This window comes from Eutrigla gurnardus (assembly GCF_963514095.1).
Source record: "Eutrigla gurnardus genome assembly, chromosome: 18".
NCBI lineage: Eukaryota > Metazoa > Chordata > Actinopteri > Perciformes > Triglidae > Eutrigla > Eutrigla gurnardus.
Genome location: NC_139929.1, coordinates 951,552 through 978,220, shown reverse-complemented (window position 1 = coordinate 978,220; position 26,669 = coordinate 951,552). Strand labels below are relative to the sequence as shown.

Below are 26,669 nucleotides of genomic sequence, written 5' to 3'. Positions count from 1 at the left end.
AGACAACGAGGAGACTCCATGGTGGTTCTGGGTCTCTTTGATGAGTCTACATGAGAACCCCGACGACACACTGATGCATTCAGACCGCGTCTCAAGGGCAGTGTGTGTGTGTGTGTGTGTGTGTGTATGTGTGTGTGTGTGTGTGTGTGTAAATTATTCCTCATCTTGGCTTCTTCTCTCCCATAAAAACCAAAAACTGAACTTCAGGAAAAATGAAGGTGAGAATGTGGGAGACACTTTTTGCAAAGCCAGCAACGTTCTGAGTATGTGTTCAGTCAATTAAAGCACCGGTGAGAGGAAGAAGCTGCCCCTAACGAGCGACCTCAGATAATTGGCTGCGGCTAACGAGGAGGCGGTGATAAGTGGCCGGCGGTAGAGACGGATAACGCTAACGAGAACGCTGCTCTGAGATCGACTGGCAGAGAATGGAGACGAGCTCGCCGGACGCCCGATGCTTTAATTGGCAATTACAGCGTTGTTTGAGTATTCAGAGAGGGAGTCTGGTCCGGAGTGGACCGGGACTCTGCTGGTCTCTACTTCCTTCATCCTCCCAAACACACACCGACTTCTTCACACACACATTTCAAGTCATTTTTCATGCAGAAATGTCAGAAAATGCTGTTTTCAGTCCCTCAAATATGGAGATTTCAAGGACTTTATTCTAGATTTAAACCTTGAAAACACCACACGAAAATTCAAGTGTTTTCAAGTATTTCCAGCACCCGTACCGACCCTGATGATTAGACTTTTTAAGATTTTTCTCGACTGTCTGCACTGTAATAATATTTGAATCTAACGTTTCACATTTGCTGACTTCCAGTTGTACCTTCAAATATCCATTAAAGAGACAGACGTTCCCTCAGGATTGGTGGTGGAGACCAAACCAGGAGCTCAAACCGAGACAACTTTGGACTCTTCACTATGGATGGCCCCTCCTCAATCCAGACCTGATCCCGATGTGGGCTTCCAGGACTCTGTGAAACTAGTTTGTGGTACGTGAAGAGGAAACCTGGTCCAACGAGTTTAGTTGGGAACTTAAAAGCTGTTTACTGGTGTCATTAACCCACAAAGAACTGTGGGATTCTGGGAAAGTATGTTCATTAAAGGTAACCCTCCTGACCTGACCTGTCGTCGTTCTGCCCTCTAGTGGCCGCACGGCACCACGCAACTGTAATTATCAGATCCACACTTCACCACCAACCACTCTTTACGGGCGCACAACTTTATTGGCATTTTAACAAATAGGGCAATTGTCGACACGGCCCCGGGCGCGTAGACGGTGTTATTGTACGGCACAGGAGGGGAGGGGGGGAGACGGGGGGGGGAGAGGGGGAGATGGGGGAGGAGGGGGGGAAGGGGGAGGAGAGGGGGAGACGGGGGGGAAGGAGAGGGGGAGGAGGGGGGGCAAAGGAAAGAACAACGAAGTGAGATAAATGGGGGGAGAGCTTTTAATTTGTGAAGCTGCATGTGGGGACCTCAGCGAGACTTACCTTTGAGACCTGCTGCCGTGGTAACGGGGGGGGGGGGGGGGGGGGGGTACAGTAGCATGTAAATATAAGAGAGGGGTGAGGAGAGGGTGAAGGGGAGGAGAGAGAGAGGGGGGAGTCTCTCCGGTTTGAGAGGAGGAGCTGCCTCCGTTCTCCCTGAACACACACACACACACGTGCACGCTCACACACGTGCACGCTCACACACGTGCACACTCAGATTTGTTAGGAAAGGAAAAGGCTGGGAGCGCAGCAGACTGAAGGGAGGAAGGAAGAGGAATGAGGCTGAACGGACAAGCCTGAGCACACACACACACACACACAGGCACACACACACACACACACAGGCACACACACACACGCACATACACACACACACACACACACACAGAGCGAGGCGGCAGCGGTGAGCCGCCGGGCTGCCTCACAGTCCAGGATCGGGGCTCTACAGCACCTCAGCCAAGCCGCCTCCTGGAAAAAAGTCTTCACAGTTCTTTTTGCCTCCCTGAGCATCTTCACGGACGCAGACCTGGTCCGGGACTTTGTGCTCAGACCAGGGTCTGGAGGACCTGCAGGAGGATCCGTCACAAAGACCCGTTAGATGATCTGCAGTTAATTTTAAACACCTTTCATCTGTTTTTACACAATCAATCAGTCTGGAAGTCAAACGAGGATCTCATGAGAAGTCTTCTGGATCTGGATCTGGATCTGGACACCTGCGACGGGAGCTGGACTTAAATCCAGTCTAGGACTGAAACCAGAACACTGATGAACTTCTATTCCGTCACGTTGGATTTCTGCAGGAGATCCTTATAAACGTAACCTGAAGACCCGGGGCAGGATTACAAAAACCCCGGTAGGGTTCTTTAGTGAAGGGGAGCAGTTCGGTTCCCGGCTGGTCGAGGAGTTAAACCTGTTTCCAGGACTTTCACAGACCAGTAGCAGACCGGATCCCCGGACTGGATTACAGTGAGTGATAGTGGACCTCCAGCATCCCTTCAGACCGGATCCTCCTCTCAGACTGAGGATGTCTAAAACATCAAAACCCCGAGGAGCTGGTTGAAGGGTCTGGGTCCCGGGTGCCCGGCTTCAGGACCCCGTTAAGGATTCGGTGAGTTTCAGGGCTACTGTTTGTTTTGAGCACCTGTTACATCCGAGAGACGAACGGCAGCTTCTGTGTTTCAGACGCTCAACGCTTTTTAGGTTCGATTCTCTGGAGGTTTGAACGCTTTTTTATTTGTAAAAGAAATATTTAACCGTCACGTTGAACACGGTGATGAAATCATCAAAAGTTTATCTGTTGGTTTCACACGGAGCAACAAAGCAAAGCAGAGCTAACCAACGTTAAATTTAGACGACAAAACCAACGTTAGCTTTAGATAGTGTTGTAGTCAAGACCGCATCAACCGAGACCAAGACATTACCGAGACCAGAGAGTGCCGAGACCGAGACAAGACCAAGACTTTTAGAGGTTGAGACCGAGACAAGACCAAGACTTTTAGAGGTCGAGACCGAGACAAGACCAAGACCATATAGATCAAAGGAAAAACAACAAAATGGGAGGTTTTTAAAAATACATTTAATTTAAGTTTGCTCTTAAATAAATGCAACAACAAAAACAATCTTTGTGCTGTTGTTTTCATAGCAGCACAATGAATGAAATAAATCTCAAGTCATAGGCTGTGTCCGAAATCACTCCCTACTCCCTATATAGTGCACTATATAGGGAGTTCGCCATTTTGTAGGGGTGTCCGAATGTGTAGTGAGCATTACTATTCCCTATATAGTGCACTCAAAGTTTCCCACAATGCATCGTGAAAAGTAGTGTACAGCCGATGGTCACTAGCCGAGCAAATTTTACCATCATGCATTGCGCTGAAAGACAAATCGCGAAGGGACGAGAGGAGAGAGAGCAGGAAAAAGCGGAGGAAATATGAATAATCGTACAATAATAAATGTTAATATTTAATATATGTATTGCAGAGCAATCAAGACGACACAAACGGCCAAAGTGTGATGTTTTCCTTTATTTACTTAAAAAAAAACGCGATATATATTAATTATTTATATATGACTTTGGGCGAGCGGCGGCGGCCGGCGCCCGGCGCCAGGCTGCAGGGGCCGGCGACAGTTGGCGCTGGCCGGCGGCGGTGGTGGCCGCGGCGGCCGGTGATAGGCGGCGGTTGGCGGCGACAGTTGGCGGTGGCCGTGGCGGCCGGCGATAAGCTGCATTAGCCGGCGACAGGCGGCGGTGGCCGTGGCGGCCGGCCGGCCGGCGATAAGCTGCAGTGGCCGGCGACAGGCTGCGGTGGCTGGCCGGCCGACGAGAGGCGGCGGCGGGGTATTTGTCCGTCAAAAACCGTCACTCAAACCAAAGCGCCGTATGACAGTCTGAACACTATAAAGATGCGGAGATGAGGGACAAATTGTGGCAAGCGATCGCCGAGGAGTTTGGGATCGGGGACGGACTGCAGCCTGTTCAGGTCTGGTGGATCGCGGAGATGTGGGGTGCCGGTAGTGCTGCAACCTGGTCCTGAAGTCCACCTGGACCCGATCGGGATCGTTGAAAATAAAAATAGCAGTGAGGACGATGTAGTGATCGTCTCATTATTGAAAATTATTTTTTTCTCAAGAAATAAGACGGCCACGGAATCCCCTTATTGCTGGAGGACTCGTTCTTTTGGTTTTGTAAATTTTCGCAACGAATATGTAGCTATTAAAAAATAATTATCCTGGTAATTTCTCTGCGTGAGCGGAATCTGACACGTATTAATTATGCGTCAGGACAGGAAAAAAACTCTTATCAGTAAAGCATGGACAAAAAGCCTATCAGCAATGGTCTCGACCGGTCTCGTTCAAAAAACCCGAGGCCGCCCGGTCCGAGACCGAGACAAAACCGAGTAAAAATGCCGTCGATACCAAGACGAGACCAAGAACCTAAAAAAATGGTCTCGAGACCGGTCTCGAGACCGGTCTCGAGACCAAGACCGATCTCGAGTACTACAACACTAGCTTTAGACGACAAAACCAACGTTGAATTTAGACGACAAAACCAACGTTAGCTTTAGACGACAATACCAACGTTAGCTTTAGACGACAAAACCAACGTTAGCTTTAGACGACAATACCAACGTTGAATTTAGATGACAAAACCAACGTTAGCTTTAGACGACAAAACCAACGTTAAATTTAGATGACAAAACCAACGTTAGCTTTAGACGACAAAACCAACGTTAAATTTAGATGACAAAACCAACGTTAGCTTTAGACGACAAAACCAACGTTAGCTTTAGACGACAAAACCAACGTTGAATTTAGATGACAAAACCAACGTTAGCTTTAGACGACAAAACCAACGTTAGCTTTAGACGACAAAACCAACGTTAGCTTTAGACGACAAAACCAACGTTAAATTTAGATGACAAAACCAACGTTAGCTTTAGACGACAAAACCAACGTTAGCTTTAGACGACAAAACCAACGTTAGCTTTAGACGACAAAACCAACGTTGAATTTAGACGACAAAACCAACGTTAGCTTTAGACGACAAAACCAACGTTAAATTTAGATGACAAAACCAACGTTAGCTTTAGACGACAAAACCAACGTTAGCTTTAGACGACAAAACCAACGTTAGCTTTAGACGACAAAACCAACGTTGAATTTAGACGACAAAACCAACGTTAGCTTTAGACGACAAAACCAACGTTGAATTTAGATGACAAAACCAACGTTAGCTTTAGACGACAAAACCAACGTTGAATTTAGACGACAAAACCAACGTTAGCTTTAGACGACAAAACCAACGTTGAATTTAGAGGACAGAACCACGTCGGTCTTTCAATACAACAAGTGCTCGTATCGCTCCGATGCTGCACCAAAGTCTGTAACCCGTCACATTCTGTGACCACAGGGGGCGCTGTTGCAAAGAGTCAACGTTGGTGGATTGTAGAACCGGAGACAAACTAAACGATTCCACGGAGAGGTGATCCCCAATGATCTGGTCTACAGGACACAGAATGTGACGGTCGCAGGTTCAGGTGCAACACTGGCGTTACACATGTGAAGGTGGTTCTTGAACGCTGCGTGACGGATATAGATAGTAGCTATAAGTGGTCTTCACCTCGCAGGACCAGTCTCAGAACAGCTGCAGCCCCAACCGCTACACCCACCCCCCTCCTCTGAGGAACCACAGAACCACATCAGGACTTTGTAACAAGACCTGAATAATTGGAGTTTTTCTTTTGTCAGCTGACCGAAACCATCTCAGCTGGTCTGGGAGTCCTCAGAGTCCTCAGACCAGCAGGACAGAAACAGTCTCTGCTGGTCTGGGAGCCCTCAGACCAGATCTCTCAAAACCAGCTCCTTCTTAAAATGTCTGATTATTCCGAGTTACGTTTCAGACTCTGAAAAGTCGCTGACATTTCTTCTCTCTCTGGTCACAGATCTCCAAACATCAAGGCCGTCGTGTTCTGCTGTTCAGAGATCAGAGCTTGTGTTTCTGTTGCCAGGCGCTCATTAAGGATCGCTGGTCCCGGATCGAGGTCCTTCTCCCAACGCCGAACACTTTCTTTTTTCTTTTCGTTTTGAAGTTTTGTTCCCCGCAAATGATTTCTGGGACATTTTCGTCCGAGTTTGAAGACGACGAGACGACCACAGGGAGGAGGGGAGGGGGGGGCGCCGTCTCGGAGGAAAGTCTAGCAGAGAGAATGTGTGAAGCTCAGCGCCGCAGACCGGGCCCAGAACCCCAGAAACCAGAACCCCGGAAACCAGAACCCCAGAAACCAGAACCCCAGAAACCACGCGGCGCTGACTCGGCTGCATCTCGTTGACTCGCTGGGGGGGAAATAAAAGAAAAAACGACGTTTCAGCACGAGGAAACTACATTTGCAAATATTTCTGCAGAGTCGGCATCAACGCTGCGCTCTGATTGGATGACTACAGGCTCCTCTTCTTCTTCTACTGTTTTTTTTTTTGGTCCAGACCTTTTCGGGCTCTTTTTTTATTTCCACCGAGACGAAAAAACGTTGAAGGAGAAACTTGATGATGCAGATATTTTTCATGCCGGATTACAGCCACCTGTCCTGCAAAGCATCATGGGAGATATGAAGGTGCATCCTGTGATGATATAATTAACACGTGTGCAGTCTTTAGTTGGACCAGTTTTTCGGACCCTTTGGTGCAGACATGGTCCCTGGAGGACCGGCGGCGGCCGGAGGGGGTCGCGGCGGCGGGGGGCTGTGCCTGCTCCGGTGGCTGGGTCTCAGGCTCTGGTCCCGTCGAGGGACCCTGGTGTTCGCCCTGCTCTGGTTCGGATCCTGGTTGTTCCTGAACGGCCTGGTCCTGGTCCACAGGAGCATCCTGTCCGACTACTGCACCGACGACAAGAGCAAGAGGATCCTGCAGAGACTGGTGAGTCCCACTTCAGACTCAGGGCCCCCTTACCGGTCCTGATGGTTCCCATAGAAACACAAAACTACTTGCTAGGGTTCTGCAAAAACCTCCTAGTTTGTTGACGTCTAACCCACAGAAATATAATCAACTATTTTCATCAACTGTTCATCACATTAAATGAGATGTTATTGTCCTCTAAACAACCAACATGATGTTTGGAGACAGCTTTTTACAGAAGGACCACAAATGAAAGGAAAACTAATTCCACTAACAGATCCACAGAAATATAATCACCAACTATTTTCATCATCTGTTCATCATCAAAAGTCATTTTTCATAAAGAAATGTCAGAAAATGCTGTTTTCAGTCCCTCAAATATGGAGATCTTCTTTCCTCTGTTCTATCATCGATGTCATCACATACAACACACATTTATAGACCTTTATTCTACATCCAAGCACTTTTCAAACCTTGAAAAAACACCACACTAAAATTCAAAGTGTTTTCAAGGATTTCCAGCACCGTACCAACCCTGGATAATTCACAGTTGCTGTTCTGAAGAAAAACTCTAATTCTCAACATCAAAGCTTGTCAGAGACTCGTCAGTTGTCTGACATCAAAGTGTCCATGAACGCATCACAAGCTCAATATGAACTGATGCTGGTAACGTGGCGTTTACGGCTCGGAGGTCAAACGGCGTTCATCAGTCCAACGTTTACAGTACAGGAGGCGGGGGAAGATAAACGGCCAGAGGTCAACAGCTCCTAATGGCCAACTGCCTTATCTACTGCAGCATCTCCTGATGCACTCTGGGTAAACGCTAACAAGGCTCTTTTCTTTCTGGCTTCATGGCTCTTTGCATTCCTCTGTTCTCGGCTTCATCGTTTCCTTCCTTCACCAGTCGCTTTGCTTTCTTTCCCGTTGGTCTGAGAGCTCAGCGGACGCTGAATGCTGAAACGCCCCGCTCACGTTTACAGCATGAGAACCTCTCATTGACCTCTCATTGACCTCTCTTCTTCTGTAGTTTTAACGCCGTCTTTGTGATCAGGTGACTACAACAGCTACAAACGCTCCACAAGCTAACTTCATGCTACAAATTAGCAGCATGACTTAGCGAATTATTCAAAATGTTTTTACACTTTATACACTTAAAAGATTCAGAAAGACTCAAAGAGACACAAAACAACTTCAAAGAGACACAAAGCAACTTCAAAGAGACACAAAGCAACTTCAAAGAGACACAAAACAATTTCAAAGAGAGACCAAACAATTTCAAAGAGAGACAAAACAATTTCAAAGAGAGACAAAACAACCTTCAAAGAGACAAAACAACTTCAAAGAGACACAAAACAATTTCAAAGAGACACAAAACAATTTCAAAGAGAGACAAAACAACCTTCAAAGAGACAAAACAACTTCAAAGAGACAAAACAACTTCAAAGAGAGACAAAACAACTTCAAAGAGACAAAACAACTTCAAAGAGAGACAAAACAACTTCAAAGAGACAAAACAATTTCAAAGAGAGACCAAACAATTTCAAAGAGAGACAAAACAACCTTCAAAGAGACAAAACAACTTCAAAGAGACAAAACAACTTCAAAGAGAGACAAAACAACTTCAAAGAGACAAAACAACTTCAAAGAGACACAAAACAATTTCAAAGAGACACAAAACAATTTCAAAGAGAGACAAAACAACCTTCAAAGAGACAAAACAACTTCAAAGAGAGACAAAACAACTTCAAAGAGACAAAACAACCTTCAAAGAGAGACAAAACAACTTCAAAGAGAGACAAAACAACCTTCAAAGAGAGACAAAACAACTACAAAGAGACAAAACAACTTCAAAGAGACAAAACAACTACAAAGAGACATAAAATGAAATCAATCAAGTTTAATATAATTGTTCGTTTTTAGTTTTGGTTCTCGTGCAAACCATCAATAAGTCGATAAATTTGCTGGTATTCTCTTCTTGTCATTTCGTTTTTTTTCTGTGGCCCCCGTTGTTTTTTGGCCATCTTGTTTTCTGTGTGGTTGTTGGTCATCGCCATCGTGTTCGTTCATTCGTTCATACGACTGATTTATCCAACGAAACAAACACAAACAAACCATCTGGAAATGTTTTGGGCTCATTTCAGTGTCGTGATGAAATATGGAAACATACAACCTCTGATGTTGTTGGAACCGTAATCAGACTCTCACGGAGCCTCGGAGCCGGATCCCCGATCCATCATGTGACGTCAGCTCCCTCCTGATAGGAAACCTCTCAGAAGTGGAAACCAATGAATCTCAAATAAACGCTGCGTTCCAAAGTCAACAAACAGAACCGGCGCTTACTTTGCTTCCATCCATCACGCTCTGAGCTTCTCGATCCATCACGCTCTGAGCTTCTCGATCCATCACGCTCCGGCAAAAACAATGTTGACGGACGCCAATGAGAGGTTTTGTGTTTCCAGAAGCTAATTGAGCTCTTGAGGCCGCAGTAATGCAGGACAGATGCTGCAAAACCACCAGCAGCTCCGCTCCTGCACTCACGGGGGGTCCTGCCCTCGCCGCCGGTCCAGGCTGGTGTAGACCGGCACAGGTGTCACCTCAAGACTTCCTGTGGGATCAGACCTGCTTCCTGTGGGATCTACTTCCTGTGGGTTCACCCTGCTTCCTGCGGGCTCAGAGGAAGTGATGAATGGCGTGGAGATGGATGAATCCAAACGGTGGGAGGAGGATCTGCTGAAGTAACCGAGGTTTTCTGAGGACTCGTTGGGGATCATTTGATTTATTTGGCCTCCAATCCGGCGTGCTTATTGTTGACCTCTAATTGGAACAACGTGGATAAAATGATGAGCTCTGATTTCTGCCGTTTCCTGGCTGCTAATGAGACGATGCTTTTCCTTCCAGTTGGACACAAATAATAACGTTCATGGAAAACAAGCTTAACAAACAGAGCTGCAGGGATGACTCAGCATTTCTGTCTTCAGTTTAATTCCTGAATGGATGTCGGCGTAACGCCCCTCTGGTGAACGTTGAAGCTTCTACGCGTCTGAAAGGAGACGACTGATGATGTCATCACCACCGATGCTAGTCGGCCTTTAGCTCAGCGGTGGAAGTCATGTGACTTTCTTTACCAGCTGCTTCATTCCAGTGATGCTCACAAATTAAATATATATTCTCCTGCAGAATGAGGACTTTTACTTGTAACAGAGTATTTCTACTCCAAGTGAAGGATCCGAGTGGAGTCTGCTGATTGGTTGAATTTCAGTCTGGTTTTCTTCTGCAGGTTATTTATGAATCTACAACATGAAAACGCTGAGTTTCTCCGATTCCGATGATTATGGATTTGAAAATGATGCTGCGTTTAGTTTGAGTTCAAAGACCATGAAAGAGTCTTTAATAACCGATGTGGTTCATTACGGCGGTGAGTTCACAGAGACCCGTCTTTTATGTCCACGCATGAAGGACGGTGATGTCATGGAAATCCTTCATCTCGGACACATCAGCTGGACGTTTCCACCTAAACCTCACTGACTTCCTGCGTTTCCACGCCTTTCCTCCGCTGCCGTTCTTCTGCAGAATTACCTGCTAAAAGATGGAAGCAGACATGAAAGAGGAGCAGATTTCTCTGCTCTGATGTCAATATTACAACATCAGTCAGTCGTGATGTAAAATTCTCTGTCATGTCTTCGTAGGCCTGAAGACAGAAAGATTTCAGAGCCGCTCGATTTTAAACAGGGAGCCGTGAAGGCGTTATAAAGGAAAACATATCGGTTTGAGGAACATGAATAAACCGTTAACGTGATTAACACGTACTCGTTTTACATTCATGTTCAGCAGAAATGAAACCACATTTTGACTTCTGACTTCCTCAGTTATTGTTCATAACGCCCTGCTCTCATTGACCCCTCATTGACCTCTCAATGACCTCTTCTGTAGTAGTAAAGCTGTCTTTGTGATCAGGTGACTACAACAGCTAAGCTAACTTAATGCTACAAATTAGTAGCATTACTTAGCGAATAAGTCCAAATGTTTTTACATTTTATACACTTAAAAGATTCAGAAAGACACAAAGTGACAAAGCGACTACAAAGAGACACAAAGTGACTACAAAGAGACACAAACCGGCTACAAAGAGACACAAACCGGCTACAAAGAGACACAAGCAGACTGAATGGATTCCCTTCTGCAGGTCTCATGAGGAACACCGGTCCAGCGACTCGTCATCCCATGATGCTCTGCGGTTTGTTCCTATCAAATAAAACTGCACACATGGTTTGTGTTGAGGCAGAAATCTGTAAGTTTGTGGTGACTATTTATGGTCTACCGGCTGATCTGGTCTCACCCTGTCCCCACTCGTCTCTGGCATTCCTCGGCCTATTTATGGCCCGATGCTACATATTTTATGTCCCACCGCTGTGTTTTAATGCCGTTTCACAGGAACATGCGTGAGACAACGGCAGGTTTATGTTCTTTAAAACTGTCTGCATTCATGAGCTGCAGTTTCATAGACGTTAAATCACAACTGTGGTGCTTTCTTTACTGGACGAGGTTGTTCTGCAGCCGGCTCGGTTTGGTTGTGTTCATTTTCCACTTTAAAGTGTGGCCGTGTGGTTTGGAAGGAGAGGAATGTTTCCGTGGTGTGGGAAGGTAATGTAGCCGGAGATGAAGCTGGTTTTCTTTTATATCCGTACGTATATAAAACCAGTCTGGATCTGGCAGGATTGTGAAGGCCCCTTTACATTAATAGTAATGCAGCCTGGTTCTCGTCACACACAGCTCCACCCTGAGCTCACGACCCACCGTCAGCATGCAGAGACTCAAACCAACGGCTGTAAGTCTGGAGGAACCCGACCTCATGGAGGTGTAATTCATCATCGCTGCTTTGTAAAGCAAACTAAACCATCGATACCTCCGTGAGGCCGTCGAGGTCCTGACCCCCAAAACAAACGTCCCCCCGGCAGCAGGACTCCGTCTCTGCAGGCAGAACAAACTGACTGGATGCTGAGGTCGAGGTCAACGCACTGATTCATGGTTTATGAGCTGCTGAAGAGAGACAGCTTCATGTTAACAGCTACTGCTTAACCTCGCTCATCCACAGACTCTTTACCTGCTACGCCCCGATAGGCCGTCCCAACAGACGGACCAACCACAGGAGTAAAAGACTGACCGTAATGCACCAATCAGGGTTCCTCCACCTTCTCCAAAGTCACATTCAAGCACTTTTCCAGCCTTTCAAGGTGCATTTCCATGCTTTTCCAGCCCCTTCCAGCTGTGGTTAACTCCATATTTGTATCAATCCAATGGTCAGTATTCAGTCTACTTATTATGTCACTTGTTCATCACATTAAATGAGATGTTATTGTCCTCTAAACAACCAACATGATGTTTGGAGACAGCTTTTTACAGAAGGACCACAAATGAAAGGAAAACTAATTCCACTAACAGATCCACAGAAATATAATCACCAACTATTTTCATCATCTGTTCATCATCAAAAGTCATTTTTCATAAAGAAATGTCAGAAAATGCTGTTTTCAGTCCCTCAGATATGGAGATCTTCTTTTCTCTGTTCTATCATAGATGTCATCACATACAACACACATTTCAAGACCTTTAGTCTAAATCCAAGCACTTTTCAAACCTTGGAAACACCACACTAAAATTCAAGTGTTTTCAAGGATTTCCAGCACCCCTACGAACCCTGAAGCTTTAACTAAAGTGCGTCAGTGTTTGTTCAGCAGGAAGAAAGAACTTTTTTCTACTAACGTTGGAGGGAAAAGTCCAAAGTGAAACTTTAAATTGGTCCTAATTACGGCAGCAGAGTGAGCGCTCTGTCGGCGGGGAATGTCTTATCTGCAGACACCAAAGTCATGGCTTCTTCACATGCATTCAGCCGTGTCTGCTGAGGAGGAGGAGGAGGAGGGGAGGGGAGGAGGAGGAGGAGGAGGGGAGGAGGAGCGGCAGAAGGTCAGCGAGGGACAAATAACACCAGACCAGCAGAAAGGGGGCGGCGGTGATCCAGACCAGAGCCGCATCCCAACGACGAGGCTTGCAGGGTCACAACAAGACCACGGTCCAGGTCTCCAGTCTGTCAATGCACCATGGACAATATCAAGGTTCTAATCCGCTTGATTCTGGATCTGAATCCGAACCGGAAAAACGATTAGCTTTAGACGACAAAACAAACGTTAGCTTTAGACGACAAAACAAACGTTAGCTTTAGACGACAAAACCAACGTTAGATTTAGACAATAAAACCAACGTTAGCTTTAGACGACAAAACCAACGTTAGCTTTAGACGACAAAACAAACGTTAGCTTTAGACGACAAAACCAACGTTAGATTTAGACAATAAAACCAACGTTAGCTTTAGACGACAAAACCAACGTTAGCTTTAGACGACAAAACAAACGTTAGCTTTAGACGACAAAACAAACGTTAGCTTTAGACGACAAAACCAACGTTAGATTTAGACAATAAAACCAACGTTAGCTTTAGACGATGAAACCAACGCTAGCTTTAGACGATAAAACAAACGTTAGCTTTAGACGATAAAACCAACTTTAGCTTTAAACAATAAAACCAACGATAGCTTTAGACGATAAAACCAACGTTAGCTTTAGACGATAAAACCAACGTTAGCTTTAGACGATAAAACCAACGTTAGCTTTAGACGACAAAACCAACGTTAGCTTTAGACGACGAAACCAACGTTAGCTTTAGACGATAAAACAAACGTTAGCTTTAGACGACAAAACCAACGTTAGCTTTAGACGACAAAACAAACGTTAGCTTTAGACAATAAAACCAACGTTAGCTTTAGACGATAAAACCAACGTTAGCTTTAGACGATAAAACCAACGATAGCTTTAGACGATAAAACCAACGATAGCTTTAGACGATAAAACCAACGTTAGCTTTAGACGATGAAACCAACGTTAGCTTTAGACAACAAAACCAACGTTAGCTTTAGACGATGAAACCAACGTTAGCTTTAGACGACGAAACCAACGTTAGCTTTAGACGATGAAACCAGCGTTAGCTTTAGACGACGAAACCAACGTTAGCTTTAGACGACGAAACCAACGTTAGCTTTAGACGATGAAACCAACGTTAGCTTTAGACGACGAAACCAACGTTAGCTTTAGACGACAAAACCAACGTTAGCTTTAGACGACGAAACCAACGTTAGCTTTAGACGACAAAACCAACGTTAGCTTTAGACGACAAAACCAACGTTAGCTTTAGACGATGAAACCAACGTTAGCTTTAGACGACAAAACCAACGTTAGCTCTAGACGACGAAACCAACGTTAGCTTTAGACGATGAAACCAACGTTAGCTTTCAACGATGACACCAACGTTAGCTTTCAACGATGAAACCAACGTTAGCTTTCAACGATGAAACCAACGTTAGCTTTAGACGATGAAACCAACGTTAGCTTTAGACGATGAAACCAACGTTAGCTTTAGTTCACGTGTCGACCATGAAAAAGGATCCTGATTAACTTTATGTTGACGTTGAGAGAAACAAAGAAATTTGATTTGTGAACACAAAAGCAGCAGATCGGATTTCCTGGCGTTTGTGTGCTTGATGAGTCGGAGATCAGCTGGTCTCTTAGAGCAGACAGACAGGTCAGCCTCCTGTCTGTCTGCTCTGTGTGAGTGTGTATGTGCATGAGTAATAGTGTGTGTGTGTGTCCCTGTGAGGATGAATGGGGAGTTTTGACAAGATTTTAAAGCCTGCGGCCAAAACACGACTCAGCACAAAGCGGCTCCGCCTCTCTAATGACATCATTGTGTCAAACTATTAAACGACTCGTAAAATATTCACCGCCGCTGAACCACGGCTTTAACCCGAAACCTTTGAAGGCTCAGCGGTGATGCATTCAGGGACACTCTGACAACATAAAGCACAGGGTTCCTACACCTTCTCCAGAGTCACAATCAAGCACTTTAGTCTGAATCCAAGCACTTTCCAAACCTTGAAAACACCACACTAACATCTCTCAAAGCAGCTGGACGCTCCTTTCACGTGGTCGTGTAGAAACGTTGAGATCTGCTCATTGGAGGAGCAGCCGGCAGGCGAGATGCTTTAATCACTATTATTAGGTGTTTTATCGTTAGTGAAGCAGTGCATGCTGGGAGAGACGGCAGCTGCAAAGTGATTTGTGTCTTTGTGCTTCACTGCAGGCTTGTTTATGATTATTATGATTATTATATTTTCAGCAGGAGTTTAAAAACTTCAGGTCGTGATGAGCGTCAGTCTGGTTGTAAAAATACAACGTTTACTTAAAAAATACAAAAAAGAGCAATTCGCCTGAAAAAAAGTTGCCCAAAGTTACGTCTGGTTTCCGTCTTTGAACGCAGCATCGCGTCTTTATTCGCTTTAAATGAGCAGATATTATAGGAACAACATGTGCTTTGGTAGATGGATTCATATTTTTTTTTTAAATGTAGTGTTTCATGTTAAATTGTATATTTTCTATATTTATACACTTTAATTATACATTTTAAATTATTTTATTATGTAACTGTTTTACATTATTTATTAATAATAATCTCAAATTACATTATTTATTTATACACTTTTATTGAAATAGATATTTTACATTCATTTTTGGAATGTATTTTTATATTTTTTCAAAAAATGTTTAACGTAGTTTGGATTTTTTTGTGTTTATGAATTCAACGATTACTGGATTGATTGATGGACAGAACAACAACTTGCTGTTTGAATTAATAACCCAGAAAAGAAGATTAGCCCGATGAATGAAAGAGAAGTCGTCACCTCTGTGCCGGCGGTGAAAGACGTGCGCTCTGATTGGTCCATCCCGTGGTCAGCTGACCCTCCAGTCACAGTGACTGGACTCTTTAAGGCGTCAGCTGTGGGTTCCTTCGTTCCAGTGAACGGACCTCGAGGTCAGCTGGTCCGCCTACGCAGTGTGTGTGTGTGTGTGAGTGATAGTGTGTGTGAGTGAGTGTGTGTGTGTGTGTGTGAGTGAGTGTGTGTGTGTGTGTGATAGTGTGTGTGTGATAGTGTGTGTGTGATAGTGTGTGTGTGAGTGTGTGTGGGTGATAGTGTGTGTGTGTGTGTGATAGTGTGTGTGTGTGTGAGTGAGTGAGTGTGTGTGTGTGTGTGAATACAATGCATTCAGCTACACCTCAGACGTCCCACAGCCTGCAGAGATCTCTCATTGTCCTCGACTTCGGGACAACAGGAACACTGATGGCGTGTTGGTGTACGTTGCTGCACCTGACCTCTGACCTCCTGTCAGCAGTGATGGATGTCTCTGCGTCGCCTGTTTATCTGATGCTTCTCCCTCCGAGCGGGTCATTCTGGGTGGAGGCGTGTTGAGGTTGTAAAATAACGATAGTTCAATAAACAGATTGTTATCGTTTAAAATGTTGCGTTGAAATGATCTGCAGTTAGACGGGAGTAGAGGTTCATTGTGGGTAAAAAAAATAAATACTAGAGAAAAAAATTGCAAAATTAGAGTCATAAATCTATGAGAAGAAATGGGAAATAGCTATAAAAACACTTTATAATTTCTTAAATTTGTGAGTTTATTTGCTACATTATTTTTCTCGTTAATTGTTTTTAGTCAGCGATGCATTATTGAAAGAAGTTTGAGAATCACTGAGCTGCACGTCCAATCAGAGTCCTCCCCCTCCTCCTCCACCTCCTCCTGCTCCACCTCCTCCTCCTGCTCCATCTCCTCCTCCTGCTCCACCTCCTCCTCCTGCTCCATCTCCTCCTCCTGCTCCACCTCCTCCTCCTGCTCCATCTCCTCCTCCTGCTCCACCTCCTCCTCCTGCTCCATCTCCTCCTCCTGCTCCATCTCCACCTCCTCCTCCTCCTCCTCTACGTTTGAGGATCTCCTCGTACAGACTCTCCTCCTCTCCACGTAAAACGCTCCGGGCTGCTGATTCCTGAAAACCTTCAGCAGCTCGGCGAGTTCAGACAGCACCTCTCTCTCTCTCTGTCCCTCGGGCTCGCTCGGCCTCGCTCAGGAATGTCATTAAGGCGTTTTAATGCTCCTCGTGTGTTTCCACGTTATGGAATGCAACGGCGAGACAAACAAAGAGCCTCTTTCACGGCCACGCACAACAGCTCGGCTTTCCTGCTGGAAGCCACGGAAACGCCGCCGCCGAGGTGGAACGCCGGCGTTCTCAGGAGAACGTAGAACACAGGAAGAAGAGGAGGAGGAAGAGGAGGACACATGGAGAGGAAGTCAAAAATAAAATGTAAAGTAACAGGTGGAGGAGGAGGACGGGTGGAGGTTTTGATTTGCACCTATCAGCTTCGTCTTCATCAAACTCCACAATAAAAGCAGCAGAATGCAGATAGAATAATAGGTGAAGTTCCCGGTGAGGAAGTAGAGATACGAGGTCTGAGGAGGCCGATGACCAACGCTACATGTTTAACGTTGACAGATTCAAAGGGAAGACGTCTCCGGCTCAGAAACCCCGGCTGCAGGTGTTATGATGGTTATTATGGGATGTTGTGTTTTTGGATCTGAAGGGGTAAACCCCTCGAGCTCCTTGCTGACGGATGTTTGTGTTGGAATGTGGGCAGAGCCGGATTATCTGGCTAATCCCCGACAGGGACTACGCTAATCCCCAACCTCACCCTCACACCTCCGGACACTGACTGACAACACCAGTGTGTGTGTGTGTGTGTGTTTCTACGACGACGACTGTTGACTCGTCCTCCGTTACATTAAATGAAAGATAAAGACGATAACTCGGGAATGGAAACCCAAAACATTAGACTTTATTTGCACCTTTTAGTGTTTTCTGGTTCTCTAATACGTATTGTGATCGGTTCATGTTGCCCAGAGGATGAACCCTACTGACTCTGGCCTTACTAATGTGTTAGTTAGTTGTTTCCCCTAAAGCATCCCCTGCTTTCTGGTCTGGTGGACTCTAAATGGACCATAATGTACTAAATGAACATCATGCTGGATTGAAGAAGACTTGAAAGTAGAGATTGAGACCATGGACTCACGTTTCTCTCCGTCTCTGCCGTACAGTGCCTGGAGTTCGGCGAGGGCTCGGTGACGGGCGACATGTGCGAGGACCTGTGCGTGCTCGGCCTGGTCGAGTACAAGCGCTGCCTCTACTACGAGAACGGAAAGAAGGTGATCGAGGCTCGCTGGAGAGGAGACCCCGTCATCCTCAAGTCCAAGCTGGAGAACTTCTCCTCCTACGAACCCCTGGGGATCCTGGACTACCAGGTGACGTCTTGATTACGGGGTCCACAGAGTATCGATCCAGACCACAATGACTCACAGTGATTCTCTCCGACAGGACACAGCCGAGGAGCTCTCCCCTCTCGATGTGGTCTTCTACGCCACTCTGGAAGTAAGTCATCAATCTGCTCATCACCATCTTGGTTTCTGTCTGTCACCATCTTGGTTTCAGTCCGTCGCCATCTTGGTTTCTGTCCGTCACCATCTTGGTTTCAGTCCGTCACCATCATGGTTTCAGTTCGTCACCATCTTGGTTTCAGTCCGTCACCATCTTGGTTTCTGTCTGTCACCATCTTGGTTTCTGTCTGTCACCATCTTGGTTTCAGTCCGTCACCATCTTGGTTTCTGTCCGTCACCATCTTGGTTTCAGTCCGTCACCATCATGGTTTCAGTTCGTCACCATCTTGGTTTCAGTCCGTCACCATCTTGGTTTCTGTCTGTCACCATCTTGGTTTCAGTCCGTCACCATCTTGGTTTCTGTCCGTCACCATCTTGGTTTCAGTCCGTCACCATCATGGTTTCAGTTCGTCACCATCTTGGTTTCTGACCGTCACCATCTTGGTTTCAGTTCGTCACCATCTTGGTTTCTGACCGTCACCATCTTGGTTTCTGACCGTCACCATCTTGGTTTCAGTCCATCACCATCTTGGTTTCAGTTCGTCACCATCTTGGTTTCTGACCGTCACCATCTTGGTTTCTGACTGTCACCATCTTGACTTCTCCACTCACACTGATGTCTGCTGAGTTTGAAGACTGTCCTCTTGGTCTGATCTCAGGTACGAAACTCTCTGGGGCTGGCGGAGGATGACGAGGACGAAGAAGGAGGAGGAGGAGGTGGCAGCAACAGCACTCTGGCCAGACTTTGGGGGAAGAAGCTGAAAAGCCGAGATAAGAGTTACTCCAGAGCAGAGCTGGCGTCTCTCTGGTCTCTGCTGCAGCAGGAGGAGTACACCTTCCTCAGGTACAACGCCGACAGCCACACATATGACTGGAGTTCACATATACATGTCAAACATAACACATCACAACATAAAGAAATCCAGCTTTTTGCACGTAGAAGGAAAAAGAAGAACATTAAATAAGATATATGAACCCACTACAACAAAGTAATGTTTTAATTAGGTATTTGTATTTATTAGATCTAAATAAAAAAATAATCAGATTAATGGAATTAATGGAGCTAAAAATGTGTAATTTCAAAGAGAAGACTCGAGGAGAGTTCATCCTCTGGAGAGCATGAAGGAACTTGTATTTTAATGTTATATGTCCTGTGAGATATACGTGTTTTGGGCTCACGGTGGCGCTGGACTGAAAAAGGCCATTAGGATTCATCCTCTGGAGATCACGATAACTCACAGCTAATCTTCGTATGATTGGGCCGTGGAGATATCGGTCCTCGGTTTGCGTGACGACGAAGCAGCGAGGAGGAAGACGTCGGCTTGTTTTCAGTCTGAGAGCTCAGACGAGCCGTCGGGCCGGACGCCAGAAATAACAGCGAGGAGGCCGAGCTGACCCGCTGCTTATCTGGAGGTCGGTCCAGGAAGTGAGAGAGGAACCGTGGGAGAGAGAGATAGAGGGGGGGGGGGGGGGGGGGGGGCACAAACAACAAAGGAGTTCATGATATCATCGACACTTTGTTATCAGAATTCAGGAAATGTGCCTCGATGTTTGCTGCATAACAAAATAAAGCAGAATAATCTGAATAGAAAGAATATAAAAGATAACAAACTGATAATTCCATCCTCCCTCCAGAGTCCTGCAGGACCTCAGCACCCACGTGGCCAAGGTGCTGGGCTCCTGCGGTCACTTCTACGCCGTGGAGTACCTGTCGGCCGGCCACGCCTGGGACCAGAACATCTTCTCCCTGGACGAGGTGGCCGTCCCGGGGCTGCAGGGCTCCGGGGCCCGGGGGAGGTGGACCGCCAGGGAAATGGTGCATCGCATCGCGCTGAGCTTCCTGGACATGGTCTGGCACTTCGACAATGACTTCACCCACAAGCTGCACCTGTGTGACATCAAGCCAGAGAACTTCGCCATCCGGAAGGACCTGACAGTGAGTTTTCATCCACGCAGAGCGTCTGCGTTCACGCAGATGATCGCTGGTGTTTATGGAACTCTCACTAGACCTTCTACAGAGGAGGCGGAGCTTCACTCCACGGATTTACTGGATCCAGCAAGACCCACGTGGGCTGGTTCACCACAGCTGGAGCAACCAGAATAAAGTATTGATCTGTGATTTAATATCAATAACCAGATGAAAAGGATGCTGAAATAACTCCATCATGATGGTGATCAGTAAAAAGTGCTGAGTCATGCTTTGTTAGGTCAGTCTGCAAGACCACAAGATAACTACTGTTAAAACGCTGGTTTTCTGAATGGAGTCTGGTTGATGGTGCTAGGCTACGCTAACATTGTAGCTGCTCCATCAACACTCCAAATAAGGTAATCTAGACATAAATACACTGACATTTAGGTTAGGTTTTTCAAACTGCTTTATTTTTCCTGGCCGTGACCTCACAGCGCCGCCGTGACCTCACAGCGCCGCTGTGACCTCACAACGCTGCCATCACAGTCCTCAAAGCGGCGTATTCTTCCTATTTATTATTCGTCTCTGATGAACAGCTGAAGTTGGTTTCTAATGAAAATAAAGCCGCTGGTTCTTATCTGAGTCTGGTGAGAACATAAAGCAGCATCAGCACGTTCTCTTTTCTCAGCGGTATCAGATGGTTTCTGGTCGCTGCAGCGGAGCGGCGTTAATCCAGCGGGCGGCCGCTCTCCGGCCAACCATCACAGCCGCTTCACCTTCCACGATTACAGTCAACCGTCCCGATGACGGCGCCGACAAACATCCCGCTGTCGTCCTGCCCGGAGCGGGACTCGCTCTCCCGTTAAAATGTCAACAGCTGTGACGGCAGGTTTATAATGCCAGCGCTGTTAAAGGCTGCATATAAAACAGGAGCGGCCGTGATGTCGAGCAGGAACACCGAACCTCTCGTTCTGTTTCAGCTCGTTAAAGTCTGCTGTTGATATTTGAGTGAGGAGATCATGTGTGTGTGTGTGTGTGCCTCGTCTGTCTGTCCACACATAATCTCCTGGATACAGTGAGTCACATTTTACCAGAGAAATAAAACCGGAGCAAGCCATCATATCACATTATCCTATATTATATTATAGTTTTTTAGTATTTTAGTAAAATTATATCATTATATATTATATAGGATATTATCATATATATTATATAATATTTTATTCTAATCAAATTACTATTTATTTATTCTAAAACAAAGGATTTTTTCAAGTGTTCTGTAAAGTTTATTTTAAAACTACTTTTTATAGATGATTAAGTCATTAATTATTAAATTGTTAATTTCCTAAATTAAAGGTTCAAATAAATATTTTAAAGCATAAATAATTTTAGATGTTGTTTATGCAGCATGCCTCCGTCTCCTGCAGGTGGTGGCCATCGACGTGGACATGGCGTTCTTCGAGCCGAAGATGCGGGACATCCTGGACCAGAACTGCAGCAGCGACGACGACTGCAACTTCTTCGACTGCTCGTCGCGGTGCAACCTGAACAAACGCAGGTGCAGCGCCCGCCGGCGGAACAGCAACCTGCAGGTGAGACCAGAGAATCCGCCGGGACGGTCTGATGGCTCACCAAAGATCCTTCAACCAAATAACAAGAAGTAATACATATTAAAGATCCTTTTAAACGTTTATTCAGACAGCAGCCTCTGTTGAGATGATTTAATACATTCAGAAATAAATAATCCAGTTTATTTCCATCTTTATGTTGAGAGAACATTCTTGTTAATAGTATAACATTCACAATGTACAGTATATATATATATATATATATATATATATATATATATATACCTTTTAAAATAAATATTTTTTGTTGATAGTCAAAAATGGTAAAAAGTTGAATCAAAATGTATTTTCTATGAAAAAAGATAATCAGTTTAATTGAATTTATTCAAACAGAAAATAACTTCATTTGATCCATTTTAATAATACATTTTGACATTTAAAGAAACAAGATTTAAGATTTTAAAGTGATGAAAGAAAACTGAAGCTTTTCTAAAAATAAAAGTCTTTGAGATTGAAAAACAAAGGCTGCAAACTTGACGTGAATAAAGTGTTTGGTTGAACTTTGACCTTCCGTCATCGGTTCCGATGATAGAAAATGTAAACGGAGGCCTCCTAAATAAGCTGCTTGATAAATTACAGGGTTGTGCTTCTCAAGAATTCTGGGTAATCCATCTTCCATGTGGTTTAATTATATGTGTGCAGTGGAACGGCGCGTGGAATGATAATTACCGATCGGAGGTCTGGAGGCCGACGGCAGCGGGTCAACCGCCTTTAAATGCTTTTAATCTTAATCTGCTTCTAAAACACACTTTATTTGTTTCACTTTAAAGGTTTATTTCCTCGTCTCACCTGCACACGTGTTCATATTCTTTTATAAGAAAACTACACAAGTCTAGAATATAAAACACTCATTTTAATAATTACAAATATTTAGTAATAAATGTGAACAATCATCATTAATCCAATTTAATGCATTTTACATCAAAACGATTAAATGTTCCTTTTCATTTCATGATTACATTAAAAAAATTAGGTTGAACATAAACTGGCAGCAACAACATAATTAGATATACGAGGTTTCATTGTGCAGGAATTTAGTTTTCCTTTCTTACACACCTGGTCGCCCATAACGATGTTATTTATTAAAAAACAGTCAAAAATCTGTAATCTGGGGAAAAGAAAAAAGTTTAATAAAGTTTGTTTCAACTTTCAAAATAAGAATAAGAAAATATTTCAGTTTTAGATTTACTTTTTTCTCATCAACATAATTTAATTTTCAGTGTTCTGATTATTCTTGTTTATATTATTACAATTATTGAATAGCTTTTTGTGTTTTTGAAACAACTTCTGAAACTGAGGTGTTGTTTAAATAAAGATCTAATTGATTCTAGAATCATGAGGTAGCATAATAATAATAATAATAATAATAATAATAATAATAATAATAATTATGTGGCTGTGGCATATACAAATGTATTAAATGATGAGCTATTAAAATGATATTGTAATTTAATTCTATATATATTGATTGAATACATTTAAACCGGTGTAATTCTAAAGCAACATGATGTCTCATCTCATCGGGAAATAATTAGACATTATTGTATTGTGTAGTATTACATATTATATTGCTAAATTATGGCATTTTATGTATAATAACGACAATAATATAAATATGAATAAAAACCTACAGCCGGCCTCCACATCAACATTAACCTGAAGACATTTTGAAGCGTCGGCCCGTCCGACTCGTAGGAAACGTCTGAGACACAAAAGTTAGCCGGACATCGCCGCCGCCATCATCGCCGCCGTCATCATCGCCGCCATCACCACGACGACGGCGGGGACAGACTCTCATCGCCCGTCCAGCTCCGGTATCACATGTCACATGATACGAGATACCTGCATTCATCGGAATATGAGACGCAGGAAAAATATTTTTCTTCTCACGATGACGGGGATGCACAAAGAAGAAAACACAAAAACAACAGATCTGTAATTCAGATTCAACCAAATAAAACAACTAGGAAACAAGGAGGGAATTCTGTGAATGGTGTAGTGATGAGGAGTTTAAATCATCATCAATCAAAACTACAGATGAAGAGAGAAGACGAAGAACAAATCAACGAGAAAAACTAAATGAAAGGAACGAAAGATTAAAAGAAGAAAATGGTTTAAAAATAATGAATGAGTCAAAGTTGAAGAGAAAACACAAGAAAACAAAGATGGAAAATAGGAAATACTGAATGAAAATAAAGACAAAAATGAAAAAATAAAACAGAGATGAACAACCGACGACGAGAAGAAAAGTGTGAAAAAGGATAAAGTGGCGATAATAAGGAGTTAAAACATCAAAGAGAAAACATGATGAAGATAAATGAAAAGCAAAGAGAAAAGAACAAAACAACGAAAAAAATCTGAAAAAAGGACATCGATGAAAAAGCATCAAATGCCGAACGAAGAGAGAAGAAGAACAAAGGAGAAGGAAGCGAACAGAAGGTGTTGATGACACCTCGATGACATGGCGATGACACACCGCTGTCCTATTGGTCCACCCGAGTCTCCACAGGTGTCTCTGCTGGCCTGTCAATCATCTGCTCACAGAAAGGAGGCATTGTCTTTTTAACTGCTCGTGATGACCGATGATGAAAAGCGAGGCATCGTCTGCATAACGACGTAGAAACAAAACTCTTTTCTCTTCTCGCCCTCGTAACCTTTCCTCACTCCACTTCTTCTAGATTTCCTTTCCTGTCCTCTCTCCTCATCTTTCCTTTCTTTCCCGATCGTCTCCTCTTTCCTTCCCCTCATCTCGTCCTTTACTTCCACGTTTATCTTCTTCTTATCTCTTCAGGTGATCTGTGAGAAGATCTTCAGGCCGTGGTTTTCTCCCACGCTGCTTGGGGCCAAAGCAGGTCTTCCTCTGCAGGTAGGATGTTTCATTTACTGACTTTACTTTTTAATTGATCTTTTGCATTTAAATATATTAGGTTTGTATTATTTATTTATATACTTTATTTTGGATCTATAATATTTGGGGTCAAAAGCAGACAATAAACTACGACGGCGTAATAGGGCTACTGTAGGGAGAGAGAAAAACAGAGCTGAGAGAGGGGGGCAATATTCAGAAAAATGTATTTATATTTGCAAATGTATTTATTTTCTTTTAGTAAATTTGCTACTTCATTAAGTCATAAATTTGAGACTTTTCCCCCCAGAATATCGCTATAAAGTAGTAAATTTGCGACTTTATATAGTCGCAAATTTGCGGAAAATTGCCCCGTCTGCTCCGTTTTTCCCCCCGACTGAGGCCCTAACACAACTTTCCGCACACTTTTTGCTATTTATTTAAACATTTTCTACAAGATATAAATGAGCAACTCATTTCAGTTCATTGTCCTCTTGTTAAATTTTACTTTGCATGTCGGTTTACGTTCATAACATGTATCGTGTCTTTTCAAACTAAACTAAGTTAATTAGGTTTACTTAGTTTTTAGGTTTACTTAGTTTTTAGGGTTTACTAATGCAGAAAAGTACTTGGTTATGTTTAGACAACAAAAGTTATGTAACTAATATGCGTATGTGGATTAAAATGAATATATTTGTCAACTAAAACTAGTGGGCCTACATTTGTTACGTCACTGCTGTTAGTTGTGTTTAAAAAAGTCGGTAAAATAAGTCAGCGATACGCTTGGTTTCACACCGACACTGGTCTCCTGGGTGAAAGTCCCAAATCGTCTCCTGGGTTTGTTTGAACAGGTGGAGCTGCAGCGAGCGGTGCAGGAGTGTTCAGAAGCAGACGGAGGTGCGGAGGAGAGAGAGGAGGAGGACGGAGGAGGTCCGGGTCGTGACGTCCATCAGCGCCTCCTCAGCATTCTGACCCGCCTCCTCCAGGAGGGAGGAGGGGCGTCGGGTGAGGGAGGAGGAGCCTGGGAGGAGAAAGACCACGTCCACACAGCACTGAACTTCTGAGGAGGTGAAGACTCAGAGACCAATGAAGGGGGGACCTCAAAAACCAAACCACAAAAAGTAGGGGGAAACAGTTGAAATACTCATCCTGGAATCCAAGGACTCATCCTGGAATCCAAGGAGCCACATGAGACCTTATTTGGTTTGATCCTGTTTGAACCATGAATGTCCGTTGACCAGCGTACATATTTATCCTGGAATAATGTCCCATGGGGAGTGTGCTGTGGTGGGATCAGATCCAGGACCCAGACCAGGACCGGAGTCCTGAGTCCTCAATGACAGTTTTCTTCTTTGACTCATCCACTCTAGTCTCAGTGAGATTCTAAAGGAACATCTCTCTTGTTTGAAGAGAAATCCTCATTTACATGAATGTAACTGTACTAAATGTAGGAATCATGAAAACAGAATGTTTGTTTTGAAAGCAGATGAATCTGATTCTTTTGGTTGAAACTGTTTAAGTTAAGAACGTCCAGATCCGTACAACATAAATCTTCTTTACTTACGTTTGTTGAGTTCAGCTGCAACGATCGCAAAGCAGTCCTGCAGGAAGAAAATATAACATCAGTTATTAGTTTATTATCGAGGAGGAAAAACACCGTTGTTGTTTTACAATAATCTAATAATAAATACATCTGATTGGTCAAACACGAACGTGCTGAATCACATGTGTTGGGGTTCATGAACAGACCAAATAGGAGGTCTAATACCAGAATGTGCTGCGTGTCGCTGACGGGCCGACAGCTGCCGCACATTAACGTATACATCGGCGTTTCAGATGCATGCTGGGAAGCGTCCGTGGCGTAAACACTCGTTTGTCATGAAGCTAAAAGCTTTTCAGATAAGAAGCTGCAGCGTTTCTTAAAATACGTTTTTCATTCACACGTCAACGCGGCTCTGAGCGCCGTGTTGACGGACTCGATGTCTCTGGCAACGGTTGACCTTTGACCCGCATCTGTAGACTGATGGCAAGCCAGAAAAAGTA

At 44.3% G+C, this 26,669-nt stretch overlaps 1 protein-coding gene across 1 annotated transcript; it reads left to right on the top strand.

The window, feature by feature from the left end:
* Nucleotides 1–1,809: 1,809 nt before the first annotated feature.
* On the top strand, nucleotides 1,810–26,327 carry dipk1c (divergent protein kinase domain 1C). Its single transcript, XM_084033211.1, has 9 exons — nucleotides 1,810–2,598; nucleotides 5,933–6,899; nucleotides 17,909–18,112; nucleotides 18,186–18,239; nucleotides 18,904–19,088; nucleotides 19,880–20,180; nucleotides 21,581–21,745; nucleotides 24,573–24,647; nucleotides 25,478–26,327. Exons 2-9 carry the CDS (start codon nucleotides 6,675–6,677, stop codon nucleotides 25,688–25,690), a joined length of 1,422 nt encoding a protein of 473 aa, XP_083889337.1. The 5' UTR covers nucleotides 1,810–2,598; nucleotides 5,933–6,674; the 3' UTR covers nucleotides 25,691–26,327.
* The last annotated feature ends 342 nt before the right edge of the window (nucleotides 26,328–26,669 follow it).

Excerpts from the sequence above, each read along its gene's own strand:
- dipk1c (XM_084033211.1), top strand. The coding sequence starts at position 6,675 with ATGGTCCCTGGAGGACCGGCGGCGGCCGGAGGGGGTCGCGGCGGCGGG. Across the intron at positions 19,089-19,879 it reads GAGGAGTACACCTTCCTCAG|AGTCCTGCAGGACCTCAGCA; the intron begins GTACAACGCCGA and ends TCCTCCCTCCAG. Across the intron at positions 24,648-25,477 it reads AAGCAGGTCTTCCTCTGCAG|GTGGAGCTGCAGCGAGCGGT; the intron begins GTAGGATGTTTC and ends TTGTTTGAACAG.